General features: G+C 43.1%; 1 protein-coding gene across 8 annotated transcripts in view; it reads right to left on the bottom strand.

Moving 5' to 3' along the window:
• The window catches only part of KAT6B (lysine acetyltransferase 6B), a 95492-nt gene extending 80739 nt beyond the window's left edge, over nt 1–14753 (bottom strand). For 2 of the 8 annotated variants that reach the window (XM_088128757.1, XM_088128785.1), the window contains exons 1-2: nt 12869–13054; nt 8319–9241 (exon numbers count right to left, since the gene is read on the bottom strand). In XM_088128757.1, the coding sequence (XP_087984883.1) occupies nt 8319–8936 (618 nt within the window). In that variant the 5' untranslated portion in view covers nt 8937–9241; nt 12869–13054. Of the gene's footprint in view, nt 1–8318; nt 9242–12868; nt 13071–13184; nt 13301–14063; nt 14280–14696 lie in introns of those variants that run through there. The other 6 variants (XM_088128801.1, XM_088128809.1, XM_088128792.1 and 3 more) reach the window with 5 other exon arrangements.
• Between the last annotated feature and the right edge of the window lie 4220 nt (nt 14754–18973).

Here is an 18973-nt window from a genome sequence, read left to right as displayed (position 1 = left end):
GCATATCTGCCAGTGACAACTAATTGCCATAACTAACTGATACAAGAGATTTTCCCAGTACATTCTTGGAGAAATGAAATTAGCCTAATTTAATACACACATACACACATACACACATATATGTATGCTTTATGTTCTAAAACGTGAATCAAAATTATGCCTCCTTTATAGCATAGAACAATGAATATTTTACAATGCATCTATCTTTTCAAAATAAAAACAAATTGAAAACTAAGTGCTGTAAAATTATGTTCAGAAGAAACAAACCATGCCTGGCCACAGATCTGTCATTTAGGGAGGAAAAAGAAGAAAAGACCAAGATTAGGTGCTAGGGGAAAAAAGGTACATTTTAAGACACCAAGGTCTGAATAAATAATTGCTAAAAAAGGAATAAATATTTTCTTTAAAAAATGGGCATGCGTTTAAAAGAAATATGAAATAAAGAAGGTAAGGGAAAAAAAAACAATATTGGCTAAGAAGAGGAGAGGGCAAATTAAGAAGAAAAAAAATAATGAAGAAAAGATTGAGCAGATGGCCCCACCTGTCCAACCAGGTTGAACATGGTTAGTACCTGGATGGGAGACCTCCATGGAAATCAATAGTTGTACACTAGGCTGGGAAATTTAAAAAATTTCTGGAAGACAGAAAGGCAAACTTTTCCAATATTGTGGCCAAGCAAACTTCATGGTGTAAAGTCATCAGGAATCAAGCTTAACTCAAAGCAGATTGTTCATCTAATAAAGAAAAAGGAGGCAAAGGAAGGGAGTATACTTTGTATGTGGTTCCATATCAACATGATCTGGGTGCTTACCGCAAACATAATGATCTTTCTCAACTGCTGTATAATTTTAATTTGCATATGTATCTGTTTTTTATTTTCTTACAATATTATTACCTGCCCAAAATGATTTATTGAGATGGGTGGCCATATCATTTGACTAAATAAATAAATACAAAATATAAATACAAAATAAAACATATAGTCAAACATAAAGTACAATACTTTCAGAAGAAACTCAACTCAAACCTATATGCAGGACTATGCAAAAGTGGGGTGAGATGGGGAAAATAATAAGAAAGTAAAGAATGGAGGAGAAGAAAAACCAAAAAAGGATTAAAACAATCAAAGAGGAGACAGAGATAGTAAGTGAAGATAGAATCCTATCTCTGAGATATGTGGTTTGAAGTGACAACTCTGCTATTGAAAAAAGACTGATATCATTGGAACAAAACAAAGCATACAAATATACAATCCAGATTGTTTATTAAAGAGACTTCTGTCATCAAAGTGTTAGAGAACAGGGCATGCCTTGGAGAGAATAAGAATGGACTATCAGCACACAAGATCAACTCAACACCATGCCTGCCGTACTGGCTAAAGGTTACACCTGGTCCAGAGGAAATATTTCCTTTTCATCAACAGTAAAGGAAGTTTTTTCCACTGTTGCGTCTTCATTTACTGCACTCACTATAAAAGCAAGGATGTATGGAAATCAGTATGTAAGCTCCACACAATAGTTATCATAATTTATGATTTGTAAATTGTTTTTAACTGGTTTTAAATGTTTAATTTACAACTATTTTTCATCAGAAGAGCCTAATTCCTGGATGCTATTATAAACTTTAGTCCTATGCAGTCATTTATCTGTTCATATATAGGATTAAAACAGGAATACGTACATAGATGGGCATGCAAATTTCATCCCCATGTGCTGGCTTCTTAAAAATCCTACATAAATGCAGCATGAAGGTCTTTAAAGGCTTCAAAAGCACATGTAGCTTTCCAAGCTTAGAGACCTATCAGCAATTGTGATTCTGATAAAGCATCAAGCTGAACTCAGAATGAAAATAAAGGAGGACAAATGAGCTGCCAAGCTTTAAAAGATTAATTTCATTTTATGAAAGATACCTAAGATCAAGGACAAAAAGATATAAAAAAAAAGAGGGAGAAAAGTAGAGGTGCAAGTTCCTGGCATAAAAGAAATAATTAATGCTTTTAAAACCGAATAATAAGAGCAAGGGAAAGGAGAGGACAGATAACAGATGAACTCCATTAGAAAGAAAAACTGAAGTTAATAAATATGAAAGAAGGATACTGATTCTCTGAATGAAAAGTTATGAAACGAGTAACACCAGCCCCATCACCCCAAAGGTCTGTCTGATCCGCGCTCCGGCTGTGTTTAAGAGAGCCCGGAAAATGTAGATCTCTTTCCAGGCCTTGGGTTAGAGTGGATGCCGAACCTACGTGTGCGATTATTTTGTCCTTCTCCCAGACTTTTGGTTTTAAATTGCACTTTAGGATTACTTGTATTGTGCTGTATTTTAGAAGTGCTAGTATAGCATCCCTAGTTCTTGTAGTCTTGGGTGGCCTTATTTATTATAATAAAATAATAAATAAAGTATAATAAAATAATAAAGTATTTCTCCATTACTACCCAAAGAATATAGATAAGAGAAAGGACAAGTATCAGTACTATTAAAACCCAAGGATAAATTCAATAAAAATACAAATTGATATGACTGTGTTGCCCAACAAGAAGAAATGCTATAATTCATAGCTTGAATTCAGTATCAGTAGGCAACAATAGATCATTTAAGATTTTTCAAAGTAGCATGTAAGAGTGTTTGTGAAAGAGTCACCATAAATGAAACCTAGTCATCATTCATTTATCTGCACATTACTACATATAAAAGGAAAAATATTTGCAGCACAATTAAGAACAGACTACTTGATGTCTCCAATAAAGTAAAAAAAAAGTTTGTAACCAAAAACATCACAGCAATAGAAATGGGTTTTCGAGCTTCGCATTGGTTTCATTCTAGAAAACTTATATGAAAAACCAGGGCTTCTTTTAAAGTATTTGGGACAAATAATATGTGGAGACAATTGGTTCAGCTTGAAAACCAAATGACATGCTTGCAGAACAAAGAAATATTTGGTCAGTATTCTTGTCCACGCGGGACCAAACAAGACCCTTCAAGATCCAAGTTACCCTTCCTTTTTCCTCACTGATTGTTAGTGCTGTATTAAATGCAGGCTGGTCCACAACAAAACTAGCACAGTCCATGAAGATTATATGTAATGGACTTGATTTCCTGTTCAATCCTGAGTTCAACCTGAGCTACATATATTCTCTCCTATTGGTACTTGACTTCCTGTGCACTACTGAGACTTGGGTAGACAGGTTGAGCTGACTCAGTTTTGTTCATTTTCACACAGCATGCAGTTAGATAGGAGGAAGGGAAAACTGTGACCATTCATAGAGTTCCCATCTCTTCTAACAGGACACCCATCTCTCTAGGATAGCTTCTGAAGTTCTTATCTAGAATCAGACAGAGAATAGGCATGCTGCTGGCATTACTGCAACACCTACTTCTCGGTAACCTACATAGCTGGGCTGGCTAAGATAGCCTCAAAAATCACTAGGTTTTTCTGAGGGACCTCAGCATTCACGTTAAGGGGGGGCTGCTTGGGGCCTCATGAAAACTATTAGGTTGTTTGGGTTAACTGTTGGTCCAATATATGTGAAATGTTATAGCCTATATTCATTACTTGCCACTGGAAGAAGCATATAGAGGCAGAGGGGCTATGATTCTCTTGTTAGAAAAGGACCTCTTCTTCATAAGGCTTACACTGGTGGTAGTGGGCTCTCCCAATCGGTATGATGGACTGTTGTCTGTTCATGGGGAGTTACAGAATCTAAAGTGTTTTTAAACATATGGAGATACTTTCCTGGAAACAAATGTCAATTTTGCCAAAGCCATTGTCTCCATACAGCTTTGAGAGAAAGGTGAAATTGAAACATACTCATAAATGTACTTGCTACAGAGGCCAAAACACCTGTTAATTTATTGAGAATCCATGTAAACAAAAGAAGCCAAAAGATGACTAGAGAGTAGATGTTACAAAACGTGTAATGAGTATGCCTTGCCATAAGAGGACTCAGTTATGCTTTCTAGGAGGTTAAGGTGCTTGTCTAGTAGAGCTGTTCCAGGTAGAAGATTGGAGTGGAAGCTTGCTTACTCTGAACAATTTGCCAAAATTTTAGTAAAAGTCACCCTCAGTTGCTCAGAACTCAACACCAAGGAATTTTGGTGATGATAACAGGATCCTTGTGTACAGATTCATCAACTGTGATTTGAGAGAGTGGACAAAATGCTTGAATCAGTCCATCCCACTATGCTCAAACAAACTTGCTGTCATAATATAAGTGGCAGCTATTTAAATATTCAAAGCCACTCTGCTGTATTTTTACATTACATTTATTACATTATTTTAAAAATAAAAAGAAGGAACTCTGTATATATAAAACACGCTTTCTGTGACTTAGCTATGGAATATAAATTTAAAATCTAAGCCAACTAACTTTGTTGGATTTCCCAAATACTACTCAACACATTATTAACATTCTAAGTAAATTTCATAAAACAAAAATGCAGATTAATTACATTAACTTTGTAAATATGTTTTGTGAATTTGCCTGCTTGCCAGATGTTTGTAGTATTACCAGCTGCTAACCAGACATGGAATACTTATCCACATAAGGGACAGCGGGGGGGAGGGGTGTTTTATCACGTACACAGAGATACCTCAATTCCTCATCTGGAAAAAAAAATGAAGTGGGCCTTTTAAAACTAGAGAAGAATTCAGGCAGAGTAAGAAATATGATAACTCCCCACAGCCTCTGATAAAAGTTTGGGAATTTTGAAGAAGCTGGGACACTCTAGGTAAAGTGAAGCAAGGGGAATGTAAGTTTCAAGAGTCTTCTAGCTCTGTAAGAACATATACAAGCAGGATTTACACTAGTTTTACTTTCTGGTTGTGTTGTGCTAAATATGCTTTTTATTTTTCTCTACACACTTGGGAACTGGATATCGTTTCAATTTTTACTCATTCTTCAGGATGAGCATGAAGATGTTAGTTTCATTTATAATCTTTTTGTGATCTGCTATTATTTGAATCTGACTCCAATATCTTTCAGCACTTTTTTCTTAGCAAAGTAACTTCATATTGTGCACTGTTTGGGGCACTGCATATCCTTTTTGAAGTTTCTTTTAAACAACTGTTTTATTGCAATTTGGACAGCTGAAATTTATCCTCTTCCTCTTTGAATATCTGTATTTTAATATTTAAAGTTAACAAGAGATTCTATATTTTATTTTTCATCTTTTAAAATAAATGTATTTATCTCTTATGAGATATGGTTTAATTCCCCTAAAAAGGGCTGGATCTTCTAGTTGCAATAAATAAACAAACACACTTTTCAATTAAATACCGGAGTACTGGTTTTGAATAAAATCTGGAAGTATTTATTTGCTTAAATTGAATTTATATGTTAATCCTGACACATAAAAACTACTGGAACTCTATTTTTATAGGGTATAATAACAGACCCTTATATGAAAATAAAAATGGAAAGTGAAAGTATTTATCATTTAAGAAGATAAAGGTACAGGGAAACCTGTGTTAAAAAGTGCTAATTGGACAGAGGGGTGGCAGTTATTCATTAATTCCAGTAAACATCATTACATCAAATGATGTAAACAACTGGTTTACATCATTTGTGTGATGTCATCACTTAAATTACAACATTTGCATCATTATACATGATTTGTATATTGATGTCATTATATGAATGATGTGAATTGATGCAAATTACATCATGTGCATTATTTGCATAGTAATGTAATTATGCAAATGCATAAATTGCAGCAGAAATTGGTCCATTGCACTGAGGTCCATAACATGATAAGTGCAATATTAATACACATTAGTGAATTTACAGGTGATGGCAAAGAAGTGCAGGTGGGAGAGTAGATACAGGTAGGCAGAGTGCTGGAGAAGTAAAGAGGGAATTAATCCTGAAAAGGACGGCAATGGCAAACGTAGCAAGATCATGAAGGACACAGACATTTCAATGACAATAAAGATCAGAACTGCTAAAGCAATGGCTTTTCCAGTGACAGAAAGAGAGAAAGAAGGTAGATGTCTTCAAATTATGGATTTTGAAATGGCTACCTAGAACTCTCATGAACTGCAAGAAGCAGCAATCAATCATCCTGCATCATATGAACATTGACTGCTTCCTTGAAGTTCCATATGCAGGAGCCCATGTTATTCTGGGCAGGTGATGCAAAAGGGTAATGAACTAATAAGAAAGTTTGGAAAAGTTGAAGGAAGCAGAAGAAAGGAAAGACAACAAATAAAATGGATGAATGGGGTAAAAAATGCAGGAATGTCCTTGAAAAATTAGTAAATTATTATTCAAAACAAGTCAAGGACTGTGTGTATCTACACAGTTACTAGGAGTTAAAATCACTAGGATTTCAGTCACCAAAACTGGAGCCTCACTCAGTGGTTCCTATGTCACAAAAGCTAGCGTGGTATAGAGGATGCTGGACTGACACTGGAAACATCCAGGTCCTCCTCTATGCTCAGGCACAGAAACCCACCTGGTGATCTGAGCCAGTTGCTCTTTCTCAGCTCACAGGGTTGCTGTTGTTGTGGGAAAATATGAAGAGAGGAAGCACTATGTATGCTCTCTGATACTCCAGAATGAATGGTGGGATATAAGTTTAATACATTACTTTTGCAACATTTCTATATGACAGCTAACTTTTATTTCTACCACAAATACTAACATCTCTACTGTAATACAGCCAAGTGATAGAAAATCTTAAATCCTTCCTTTTCTGTAATATGTACAACAATATTGTTTGGGGAAGCTGAGATGGCTCTCATTTTCAGATTATAATTAAACTAAGTTTTGATATTAAGGAATCTACTAATACTTCAGAATGCAAGGTGATCCCAGTTCTCATTTAGAATTTGCAGATAGCACCAGTCAACACACACAAGCTCTCACGATGAACCAATAAATCCAAATGCTGATTTGGCCCAAGCATTTGTAGACACTCTGAGAATCAAAGAAGGAAGCACAATTCTTTGATCTTTGGGAAAGAAGCAGACAACTTAAGCCCAAAGTGTTTTGAGCCATGAAATTTCACTCTCAAATGAAGTTCCTGAACAAGTCATCTCTCCAGTACCAGAAGTGGGAATGCAACATTGTCTATCTTTTTTTCTTACTGATTTAAGCACTTCTACTTCAATAAATACGTAAATATCGTTATATCCCTAACATTCCCTGTTCCATTTTCAGAAGCCTGCTGGCGCGGCAGGCTGATGATGAAAACCATTCATTCTCATTCTATCTGCTCACTATTAATCTGCATTTGGGAACATATTAAAAATAATCAAACTATGTAAAATTACACTTGCTGAACAATTTAAAAAACTTTGGATTGAACAACTGGCATGAGTAACTGAATGTGGTGCCCACAATCCATATATATGTGGCAGAAAATCCCAAATTTGGAGAAGATGACATGATACTCATATTTTGGTTCCAGTTGTGAACTACGCATTGTTGATAAGAGTGCTGAAGGATTAGATGGCTGGTAATGCCCTGCAGTAAGGAAGCATTCACATGGCGAGTGCAGATTTCAGTAAATGAGCCTGAGAGCCCTGCTGAATTGAGCAGTCAATTTGAGGAGAATGGAGAAAAAGTCACATATCCTGCCAAGAACTGGAATAGGAAAAACACCATTCAGTCGATGGCAACAATTTGCAACCAACAACAAAAAAAACAAAAAGGGCCATGGGGAGGTACAATAATAATTTCCTTTAAGCATGTCTTCATGCACTGCTGCTTTACTCTAGTGCACACTTATCCACAGCAACAAAAATAACAAATCTGATCGATAATAAGAGATTCAGAATTCCATTAAATTCCACAGCTGGAAACAAACTCCATACTGCAGAAAACAGAGTTGATCTAGAGTAGGTAGACCAATTGATCATATATGCTTCAACATTTCAAAAGATAACAAATGTATTATTCATTCTTACATTTCTTAATACCAGTAAACTCAATTTAAAATGCATGTCCTTTTAAATAACAAATCTTCCCAACCTGAATCTGAGCCCCTGTATCTCATGCCACCATATCTGTCAGTGCAGGCAGAATTGACACCACGTAATCAACAGCAGGTTGTGACTGTCTTTCAGGTGCATTAGGTTGGATGAATAATCCTCTGTTCCACAAGTTTTATTTTGGGAAAGGAGAATAAATATTAAATATTTTAAGATATCCAAAGACATGAGGTTTTAGCATATGCTGAAACTGCTAGCCACTTCAAAATTCCTAACCATTGTCTTTAAACATTTCTCTCAATGCAGTAAATAATGTAGAAAACAAAACAAGTATCACAACAAAAAGCACATTAATACCTGCTTTGATACAATCTTGCACACTTACCTGGTCCTTTTCATGAGGCAAAAGACTGACAGGTGGGAGAGATGCTGGAAATGAACTGTATTTATATGTCCCTTGGCTTTCCAGGCTCCCATAGTTCACCCTGTATTGAGGTCCTTCTTTCAATAATCTCCCATTATTGACAGCTCGTTTGGCCCCCAGTCGTAATCTCCGCTGAAAGACAGGGTTGTTGAAAATACCTGTAAGATCATGTTGACTTCTTAGGTATTTTTCTATGTTTCTGAGGGAAGATCCATTTGGTTCCTGAAGCCCTTCAATGGCTCTTCGGAGAAGTTTATTCCAATCCACATTTCGAAGCTCGTTACATGTTCCCCTAGATCCTTTAGTGGGTTTAGGAATGTCATCCAGTTTAAGGGATGAAAAACGTCCAGGATTATCTGGGTCCTTGTAGGAAGCAAGGCCTTTGTTGGTAACTTTGAGAACAGAGCCATCTTGGACACTCAGCTCCAACTGTTCAGAAACAGTCTTCTTATCTAAGCCATGGGATGCACAAACTGCATGACAAATTCTCTCTTCAGATGGCCTCTGCTTCTGCCTTTTTACTTTTTGTATAGCTTCAAGAATCCACTCTGTGTAAAGTGGGTTGGCAAGTTTTACCATGGTTGACCAATAATCTTCCACAAACAAGAGTTACCCATAGAGTTCCTTTCTGTTCCTATCAGTGATCCTTCTCATAAGTATTCACAAATTTCAGAACAAACTTTACCTTCTGTTAGCACCACCTCAAGAATTCATCCCTTAGATACAAGGACTGTGAGGAATATCAAACATGATCTTCTAAACAAACCCTTCATCAACCAACATGGGAAACTGGAGTCATTTTATTACACCAGATGGAACGCATTTCTACAACCTGATAACCTTTCTCTCTGGTCAGTACAAGCGTTTCCAGATCTTCATAGATCCTAAAGAACATTTTTAAAAAGCATACAGTTAGTTTCATGCCACAACAAAACTCAGTTCATCTTTTAAGCATATAAATATATGCCATTTTATTTAAAAAGCTACACTTCTATTGACCAATGCATTAATTATTAACTAATATTTAGGAACACCAGTTGGATTGAGGAAAAGGTTACATTCTTCTTAGAATTAAGCTCCAAAATTGATATTGGATGACAGTTCAATCTTTTAGAAGACAGAATATCAGCTAATGTTATATCTGTTATCCTTCAAGCATCCTGAATTGAAATAAAGCATACAGTAGTTATATACACTTTCTCAACACCCCCAAGTCTATTAATTTTTTTCTCAGACATAAATCCCACCACATTCTAAGCACCCTGCCTCTCCAATCTTACTGGATGTGGAGATTTCATGAGGCTGGAAGATACTAGACTTCCCAATGCATGCCAATCCCTCCAAAGGCAAAGTCTGCTTACCTAATGGTTGTGAAGGATATAATGCCTTCTATTTATTCTAAATAATTTCTAATCTCATCAACACTTTCATCATAATATGCTTTAAATGCATCAAGGACCAGAGAGAGAGGTTAATGTCAATATTTATTCATGCCTCTCAATCTAGGACAGCAATTTGCTATTTGGTTGGAAACCCCTTGAATTCTGCAAAGGGTTCTAGAGAGCACTCTAAAAGTTCATATAAAATTCACATGGAGAAAACAGAGATTCAAAAGAACTGGCAATCACCCCACAACAACAGTCCCCTATGCTGGACTAACAAGCAGAGAGGAGGGTTAAACAAGTCACGTTTCAAGGAACTTTGACTACTGTTATTGTTCTTCTCAAAAACTCCATAACTTGAAAGGGACCCCAGAACCACATCTATGGTCCACAAGGAGTATTTTTCTCTTCACGTCAATCCATAAATGAATTCCTCAAACAAATGGATTTGGGAAGAAGTCAGAAATCCCACTGGGCATACAAACTGCCATTTTTGGTTTTTTGCAGGGTAGCCAGATCATATCATTACCCAGAAAGATGAGCTCGATTTCAATATTGGCACCTCACTGAATCCTTCTCATATGAAGCTTCCCTGTGCTATAAGGCGTGACTCAAATCTTTAATGAAGAAAAGTTTTGAGACAGTTTGTGAAAAGTCAGAGCAATAAGTAAGGATGAAAAGTCCTTCTCTAAGAAAAAAAAACTCAGCTCCATCAGCTAAAAAGGCCTCTTGAATTGAGCACTCTGTTCCCAGAGGCCTATGGCTGTTCAGAGGACCTTGAGCTATTACATGCTCCCACTAGGGTTCTCCAGCAAGTAGAATCAGAAGGTGTAGTGTTTCTCTTCTGGAGATAATATGGATAATACGGCTATATGACTAATGTCCTCCATTAATTTATTAAATCACCTTTTAAAGCGCTATAAATCATGCAACTTATAGTAGAACATTCTGTAATTTAATATGTGCTGTGAAAAGAAATAATTCCTTTTATGAGGGTGAAATAAAAAGTTCTGCCTATCCACTTTCTCTATTCTGTGCATGACTTCATCGTCAGAGAGAAAAACCAAGAATAAGGACTGCATTAGACATGCACCAGCTACTCCCATACTTCTTTCACTGGCATTGGTTATTTCACATTATAGAAAATCATAACTATTATTTGCACCAAAACCTACTATATTAATAGTTTTTGTTTAAAATAATACACTCCAATTTGAAAGCATCTTTTTAATTTCCATCCCACTTCTTTATTCTGCATATGGATTATAAAAAGCATATTCAGCAAACTCTTGTTAGATTAGTGATGCAATATCTTAACCTTGCCCCCAAATCATCAACCATCCCAAAGTATTTGTTTGCACATCATATTAATTTTAAGAAAAGGAGGCGAAAAACGTTTACCAATGATTTGCTGCATATAGCAGTAGCATTCACTAATAAATTGCAAGTATCTTGACACCATCGTAGAGCTTTTACACCACTTTGGGTGAAATGTTTCCCAGTTAAATAAAATCACACTTTTGGCAGCCAATCATGGACCTGTCTATCTCAGTGGGCTGGATTCACCCAAGTAAACCATTGCTTGCTTAATCTCAGTCTGTTGGATAATGACATTAGCAGCACTGATGCATCGTGCTAAATCACAGATCATGCACAAGCCAAAAGGCTGTAGTTCTCACAGTATGCTATGATGACTTGATGACTACAAGTAAACTACAGTTTACTTAACCATGGTCTATGAATAAATCACAATTGTCTGGATTGCAAAATATTAAGGGCAACTCTAAGCCCAAGGGCCACAACTTATCCAAAAGTTATCACCAAATTTTCATTTTTTCAGGCAGAATATAAATGTACGGGGAAGAATTGTATAATCGTGTCTCAGAGATGTAGCACAGCGCTTTTTGGAGCGCAGACCCTGGCAACCCACTGAAAGGCTGAGGGAAGCCTTCAGCCCAAACAAAATACAGGTAGTCCTTGTTTAGCGACACAATTGCAACTGGCAACTCAGTCGTTAAGCAAAGTGATTGCTAAGTGAAACCGCAACTGTGCTTACGATCTTACTTCAGCTTTCCTTTGCTTTACAGACCTGCAAAGGTCATAAATGCAAGGATTGGTGGCAAAGTTACTTTTTCCTCACATCATAACTGCAAACAGCTGCTGTACGAGGCAGTCCCTAAACGAGGACTACCTGTAAGTGCTCCATCATACTAAGCCCCAGCTAAAGTTTCAGGCAGCCTGTGCTGCAATTTCTCTGCCAAACCTTCTGGAGAGCTACAGGAGACTCTCTAGAGATACAGAGCTGACAGCGGGAGTGGAAGGAATTTTTCCCCCTCACGTTTCTAGAATTTAATGGATGAGAAAGCAGGGGAACATCTTCACAAGGTTAGGAGTGGGCCTCAACTTAAAGACCACCTCGCTTTTCATTTGTTTCAATGTGTTCTTTCAGACAGGATACATTGACCCTCCTGAGCCCATTTCAGTGCTCCTAGATGGGAGGAGGCACATCCATGGGTTCACAAGGCGTGCAGCTCGACGTGAGGGAGATTTTACTGCTCTAGAAGTCTAAGTAGGATAGGTTAATCTTTGGGTGGGAGACCACCTGAAATCCCAGAAGGCAGCAAAGCAAGCCCCTTCCATACAGTGGCCAAGAAAACAACCTGGGTGTGACAACAGGAATCAGCTTCATATGAGGGAGACTGACGTGGCATGTGGCAGCATTTTGCCCATCTCAAAAAGCTAAGCTGGGATAGACCAAGCGAGCCTTCAGATGGACCCCCAGGAAATGCTAATGCACATAGAATGGCCTAGGAGGTTGAAAACAAAACATTCTGGAAGATGTCAATAGTAACCCACTATATTGCTGCCAGGAGGGGAGGACCCTCTAGATGGGCAGTAGATGGCCCAGAGAAGTACAGAAAACTCTTGCAAATTATAATAAACCCAGGCTGCCCTCCGGGGCCTCTAAAGCCATCTTTCTTAACCTTGGCGGCTTTAAGATGGGTGGACTTCAACTCCCAGAATTCCCCAGCCAGCATGGCTGGCTGGGGAATTCTGGGAGTTGAAGTCCACCCATCTTAAAGCCACCAAGGTTGAGCAACACTGCTCTAAAGCACCGCAGCGTCACACCTGGAGCCGCAGGTGACGGATGAGCCACGCCCCCCGGAGCAACCGCTGGCCGCGGCCTCCCGCCATGTGGCTTCAACGGCGGGGGGCGCTAGCGGCCCATCCCCGCCGACAGCAGCGGGCGCGCCAAGTACTGCGCGACCCAGCCCACCTCGGCAGCCAGCGCCGCCATTTTCTTTCTTCCTCTCTGGCCGCGACATTGGATGACAGCCCAAGACGGGCGCTTTCATCCCGCCTCCCGGTTAGACAGCCATAGCGATAGGCCAAAAGACCTGTTCATCCCCTACCCACCAGCCATCCCCTTCTCCCACACGCATACCACGACCAGGCTATTGGAGGACGAGCGATGTCAATCACACTCCTCCCCACCCGCTCCTGGCAAAGCCGTGACAACCGAGCGTCACCGTCCTCGACCCTCATTGGTGGGCAATTACATCTGGAAAACAATAGAAGGGGAGGTGACGAGCCTCGCCTTCGGATAGGCTCCCGAAATGTCAATCGAGCGTTATTCCCCACCCTTTTCTCTCCCCTTGCCTCGCCCTCCCGCCGAGGAAGTTTGTTCGCGAGCGCAGAGGCGGGCGCGCGACACACACTAATAAGCGGCCCCAAAGTCTCTGAGTTTCACGCCACGTGCCGGGGCCCGCTCCCCATCCCGTCCGGTCGGGCGAGATTGGCGAGGCGCGTCTTCGCTCGCCTCTCCGAGCCGCCGGGAGCGGCACCTGGGCGGGGAGGGCAGCGCTGCCCTGCCGCACCGCCCCGGGCAGAGTCGGATGACCCTCTCCCGGGCGCGCCCAGAGGCCACGTTTCGTGGCCAGTGCAGGGCACGTGGGGTGGGGGGCGCATGCACGTAGAAGCCACCCCCGGCGGAGAAAAGGCGAAGCTCCCCCCGGCCGAGCCTGGCGTGCGCCCGCTGCTCTTCTCCCCTCGGCCCCAGCCCCGCCATGCAATGTAATGCAATGCCACGCCGGGCTGGGGACACGTGCACGGGCCTCCGGCTGCAGAAGGAGACCCCCCTCCCGGCGTGGAGCCTGCGAGCAAGCCCCTCCGGGCAGAGAAAGAGCCACGGGGCGGCTCTGCGGGGCACGGCACCCGCCGGCCACCCCCGGCAGGCAGGAAGGCTGGCTCGCAACTCTGGCACGCGCCCCGCACCCCCGCGCCGTCCTGCCCCCGGAGAGAAAGCGGCTCCGGCCGCTCTAACCTCGTCGCTGCGGGCTTCCCCCCTGCGGAGGGTGCAAATTGGCCTCCTCGCGCCAGCCTCCGCTCGGGGACGTCTCCGCCGAGGCGCTGCCGCGGCTGCTACTCCAGAAAAGGCGAGCGCGGCGGCGGCGGCGGCAACTCCTCGCGCTGGCTTTTCCCTCCTGGCCGCAGCAAGCCGAGCCAGGCGCACAACAACATTTGCACCCCCTTTCCCCGAAGGAAAGCCAGCCGGGAGGAACAGCCGCGGAAGCTGGCGGGGGGAGGCGAGTCCCAAATAGCGGATTTTGCAGCAGCCTCGTTTCCCCTCCTCCCCCCAGATGGAAGGCGACGCGCTCAGGGAAATCGCAGGCATTCTCGGTCCCCCCTTGCTCCGCGAGGCGCCTCTTCTTTCCCTCCCCACCCGTCTGGGTCGGTCGAGATAATGGGAGGGCGAAGGCGCGGAGACGTCCGACAACGTCCCCGCACGAAAAATATCTGTAGACCGCGATTACCCGAATTGCGAAGCCCGCTGGTCGCGGGGGCTCGCCCGCCCCGGAGCTCAGCCCCGGGGTGACGGGGGCGGCTTCCCTCCCCGCTTCCCGCACCAACCTGCGTCCCCGCTCCGCAAAAGAATAAAAAATTACAATCCTCAAACCTTTCTGGATGCTAAACGGCCGCAAACCGCAAGGACTGGTGCTAAAACACAGGACTTGATAACAGCTAATTGAAAGGTTAATCTACATAGGCTCTGACAGAAGAGGTCCCTCCCCGTTTCTGATTTTTTTTTTAATCTGCTATTGGCAAGCGGGAAATTGAGCTTCTTAGGGGGAAAAGGGGGGGCCGCGAGGGGGTTGCTCTGATGAGCCCACCAGCCAGGTTAAATGGCTCGGGCGGTGGATGGGGAGGCGAGGGAGGCAGGACGCCTTTGCGCCGCCGCCGCCGGGCTGCGTGGCTCCGGGAGCCGCGGGCAGCCGGTCCTCCGCGCCTCCAGCCCCAACCGCGGGCTCGCAGCGGCGCCGGAACGCCCGGGCGCTCCTTGAGCGGCGGCCCCGCACAGCACAAGCCGGAGAAGGCGAAGGCGAGGAGGGCGGCGGAGCGGGTGCAGGCGCCGAGCCGCTTGCCAGCGCAGGGAGGGCGGCCTCGATCCGAGCAAGATCAGGGCAGCGGGCCGCGAGACGAGGATGCTCCGACCGGGAGGACGCCGCCTTTCACCGAATCAGGAGCCCAGCCCCGGCTGCCTGGGGCCGGCTTAGCTTCCGATGCCGGGTCTGCACCGGGACCCCTCAGACCACTGCGGCCCCCGCCGGCCCCCAAAACCGGGCACTCTCTCCGGGGGTTCGTGACGTTCGAGTTCGGCCCTTCCCGCTGAGCAACCTTGAGCCACCGAGCGGGTGCAGCCAAGGACACGTTCAGAGCTCAGCCCGCTTTGCTGCTTCACGCGAGGCCTCCTCAAACTTTGCGGCGACCTTCGGGGGACAAAAGTGAAGCCGCTGCTGCGCAATAAAAGCCTTTCCGCACGTGGTGTCTGCACCGCTCCGAAATCGGTTCTGCACCCACCTGACCAAACGGTTGTGCAGACGAGCCAATTCATAGCCGGCTCCTCCGTGGCACCAGAGGAACGGCCACCCCTCAGTTTGGCAGATGCAACCCTGGGGCGTGGACTTCCCATTGGTGGCATCTCCAGGCTCTTCCTGGCTCCTCGACATTCTCTTGGCCCTTCAGGGCTGAGGCGCTGTGGCCCCACAGGGCTGCTGTGCCCGCCTGTTTAAAGAGGGCCAACCTTCTTCTTTTTTAATTGCTGTGAAAACAAACACAATATGAAGTTGGGAGGGGGGGAGGCAGGGGCCAGGTGACTGCCAATTTCTGCCAATAGCTGAAGGGAGCATCAGAAGACAATTGCGCCATGCATCTGTGAGTGTCTCAGAGTGGCACCAATGGCTACCTGTGAAAGTGCCTCTTGGCAGTTCACTTTCCCAGCACTCCAACTTCTGTACCACTTACTTACTTACTTACACAAAGTTACTGACACTTTTAGGACTTTTAGGATTATTTCTTTTTCTGTATTGCCAAAGACCACATACACTTATCCTTTAGAAGCCTTCTATTTCTAGATAGCTGCATACTAGCGATGGGGTTACAAGTCCCATGAGATGTCCTCTGCAAATAATTGAACTTGATGAGATTGATGAGAAGATGACCAGTTTGGCCCTCTCTGTGGGCCAGGGAAGGAAGAGCTCCTTTGCTCCTCCTTCCCCAAAGGAGCCCTACACCTAGTGACAGTCACCTCTGGACCTCAGGTTTGGGCCTTGTCTATTGCTGGAGAGCCAAGGGCCACAGAAGAGCTACAAGGATGCTACACTTCCTAATTTCCAGGAAACCACCCCCTTCCACTGGTCTATGAAAAAGCAACAGTAGGGAACTATGGAAGCATAACTGATAAAAATAATACTCAGGTGTTACTGACAGATATCTTGAGCCTCCAGGCTGAAGGAGAACACAACCTGGGCTTTGCTGCAAGATAGCAGGGCATGTGGGAGGTGTACCCATTGTCTCTCAGGAAGAATGTCATAGAAAGGACAACAGTCTGACCAAGTCTATTGATCAAGGAACATCAACTGCCCCAGTGCATCTTCTTCCTCTCCCTCTCCTGTTGTGGAAAACCCTTAATGGCTGTCTAATCCAACCACCAATTGCTACAAGCAATCCAGAAGAATAACACCCCAGCAGATGGGTGTCCTGTCATAGCCTGAAGACCTCCTTCTCAGGAAAGTCTACCTCATGCAGGTAGACAGTTCATTGTGAAACTATGCTTGCTCTAGACGTTTCTCTTAAAGCGTAACTACTGTATCTTAAACCTGTTAGACGTAGCCTTGCATTTCGAAGCAGCAGAGAACCAAAGGCTTATGTGATAGCCCTTCATGTGGTTAAATGATGCATTTATATTGCACCCCTTCTAGTCTTGTCCTCCTCAGCCTGAGCTAGTCTTCCCAACTGGAGCTTTCCAGATGCATTCCTTCTCCTATTCCTCCCCTTACTATACTTAACAGTCTAGTATCAGTGGTAGAGTCCTTCAGGTTCCTGGGCTCTATACTTTCCCAAGACCTGAAATGGACGTATAACATTACAGCCATTATTAAAAAGGCACAGCAAAGGATGTTTTTCCTGCGGCAACTTAGGAAGTTTAAATTATCCCAGGAGCTCTTGGTGCAGTTTTACAGGGGAATCATTGATTATCTGCTCCTCTATAACTGTCTGGTTTGGTTCTGCAACCAAACAGGACAGACTCAGACTCCAACGAATAGTTAAGTCTGCAGAAAGGATCATTGCAATCCATCTGCCTTCTGTAGAAGAACTATATACTGTGAGGGTCAAAAGGAGGGCAGAGAGGATATCTGCAGACTCTTCTCATCCTGGGTACAATCTGTTCCAACTTCTTCCTTCAGGACGGCGCCATAGAGCTCCTTATGTTAAAACATCCAGACATCAGAATAGTTTTTTCCCTCGTGCCATTGCTTTGCTGAATACCATGTGATCTTTTTTTTGCTCTTATCCAAACGCACTGTTGATTTTGCTGTTATCACCGAAGATAAATTCCTTGTGTATGTTTTATACTTGGCCATTAAAGTATTGGTATTGGTAAATTTCCCATCATTCCCAGCCAGCATGGTCTTACTCACAATACAACCAGACAGCACTAGGTGGGAGAACTTACCACACACTATTTCCTATTGGATGCGTCTCTTCTGGTCCTTCTCCAAACCTGTTTCCAGTTTGTCTACCTCACCAACAGCTTGAAGCATCATGGATGCATCTGGCTCAGCTCCACCCAAAGCACATCCCTGCCCACTGAGGCTGTGATGATTGTGTAGGGAAAGAATGATTGGGATTATTGACTTTGCAAGCTCTTTCCCACCCCACAATTCTGCTCTTGACAGCCAGCCCAACAACCCTATAGCAAGCTGTTGGAAGTAATTGTACTGGGGAAGATCACATGCAAGGAAGAAGACCCGTGAGCGGCCTTGATCAGAACCACTGGATGGAGTGAAGGTACACTTTCCTTCCCCAGGGCAGGAATCCCAATGAAAACATCACTGGCAGCAGTTAGATCCCAACAGCTTTAGAGCCTTCAATGGAGAGAAAGCCCAGAGGAAAGGGGTATAAGATCAAGAAGATTTCAAACTTGCTATGGCAGCTACCGAAACAGCTGATTCTTCTTCACCTGATGAAAACATCAATTTTGCCTGTAAGATTCCTGCTGGGAAAAGTGAGATTAAATCCTCTTTCCTCCCCTTCAGCAATTCTGATCAGGATCTGCTGCTCTGACCAGCATAGAAACAGCCAATCTGATTTTGGGGTTATGGGGGGGCAGGGGAGACCGGAGAGGATGAAGTTAACATCCCTTGTTTCTTCTGTTCAGAGATCCCAGAGCTTCTGTTAATGCCATTTTGCAACTGCTGACTCCTCCTTTACTTGTAATTTCCATTGCCAAGAGAAAGATGAACATCACATGCCTTTACATTTAATTTTAATGATGATGCTCTTGATGATGATAATGGCAGCCTAAATTTTGCTGAGCGTGTGCATCAATTCCACACACAAAAAAATTCACTTTTTATTAGTATCAGCTAACTGTCACAGCGGGTCGTGGACCTAGTGTACTTTGGCTGATCTTGAAAAGTTAAGCAAATTGGACCTGGTTGGTACTTGGACTGGGCACCACTAGGAAATCGCAAAGCTGCAGACTAAGCTAGGAAACTGGAAAAAAAAAACTCTCAGAAGAAGGCATTGGCCAGTCCCTTCAATACCGTTGTCAAGAAACCTTGTTGGACTCATCCATGAAGTCACCGGGACTCAAGGTTTACTTAAGGTAGACTATTTGGAGACATGATTATATGGCAATAGAAGCCAGTGGAGGAACCAACGATGCATTAT

This window comes from Python bivittatus, unplaced genomic scaffold (genome assembly GCF_059951505.1).
Source record: "Python bivittatus isolate LINGU-HERP-01145 unplaced genomic scaffold, Pbiv_v1 ctg000050_np1212, whole genome shotgun sequence".
In the NCBI taxonomy this organism is placed as follows: domain Eukaryota; kingdom Metazoa; phylum Chordata; class Lepidosauria; order Squamata; family Pythonidae; genus Python; species Python bivittatus.
Note: the sequence above shows the minus strand (reverse complement) of the source record. Positions and strands in the feature narration are given on the sequence as shown.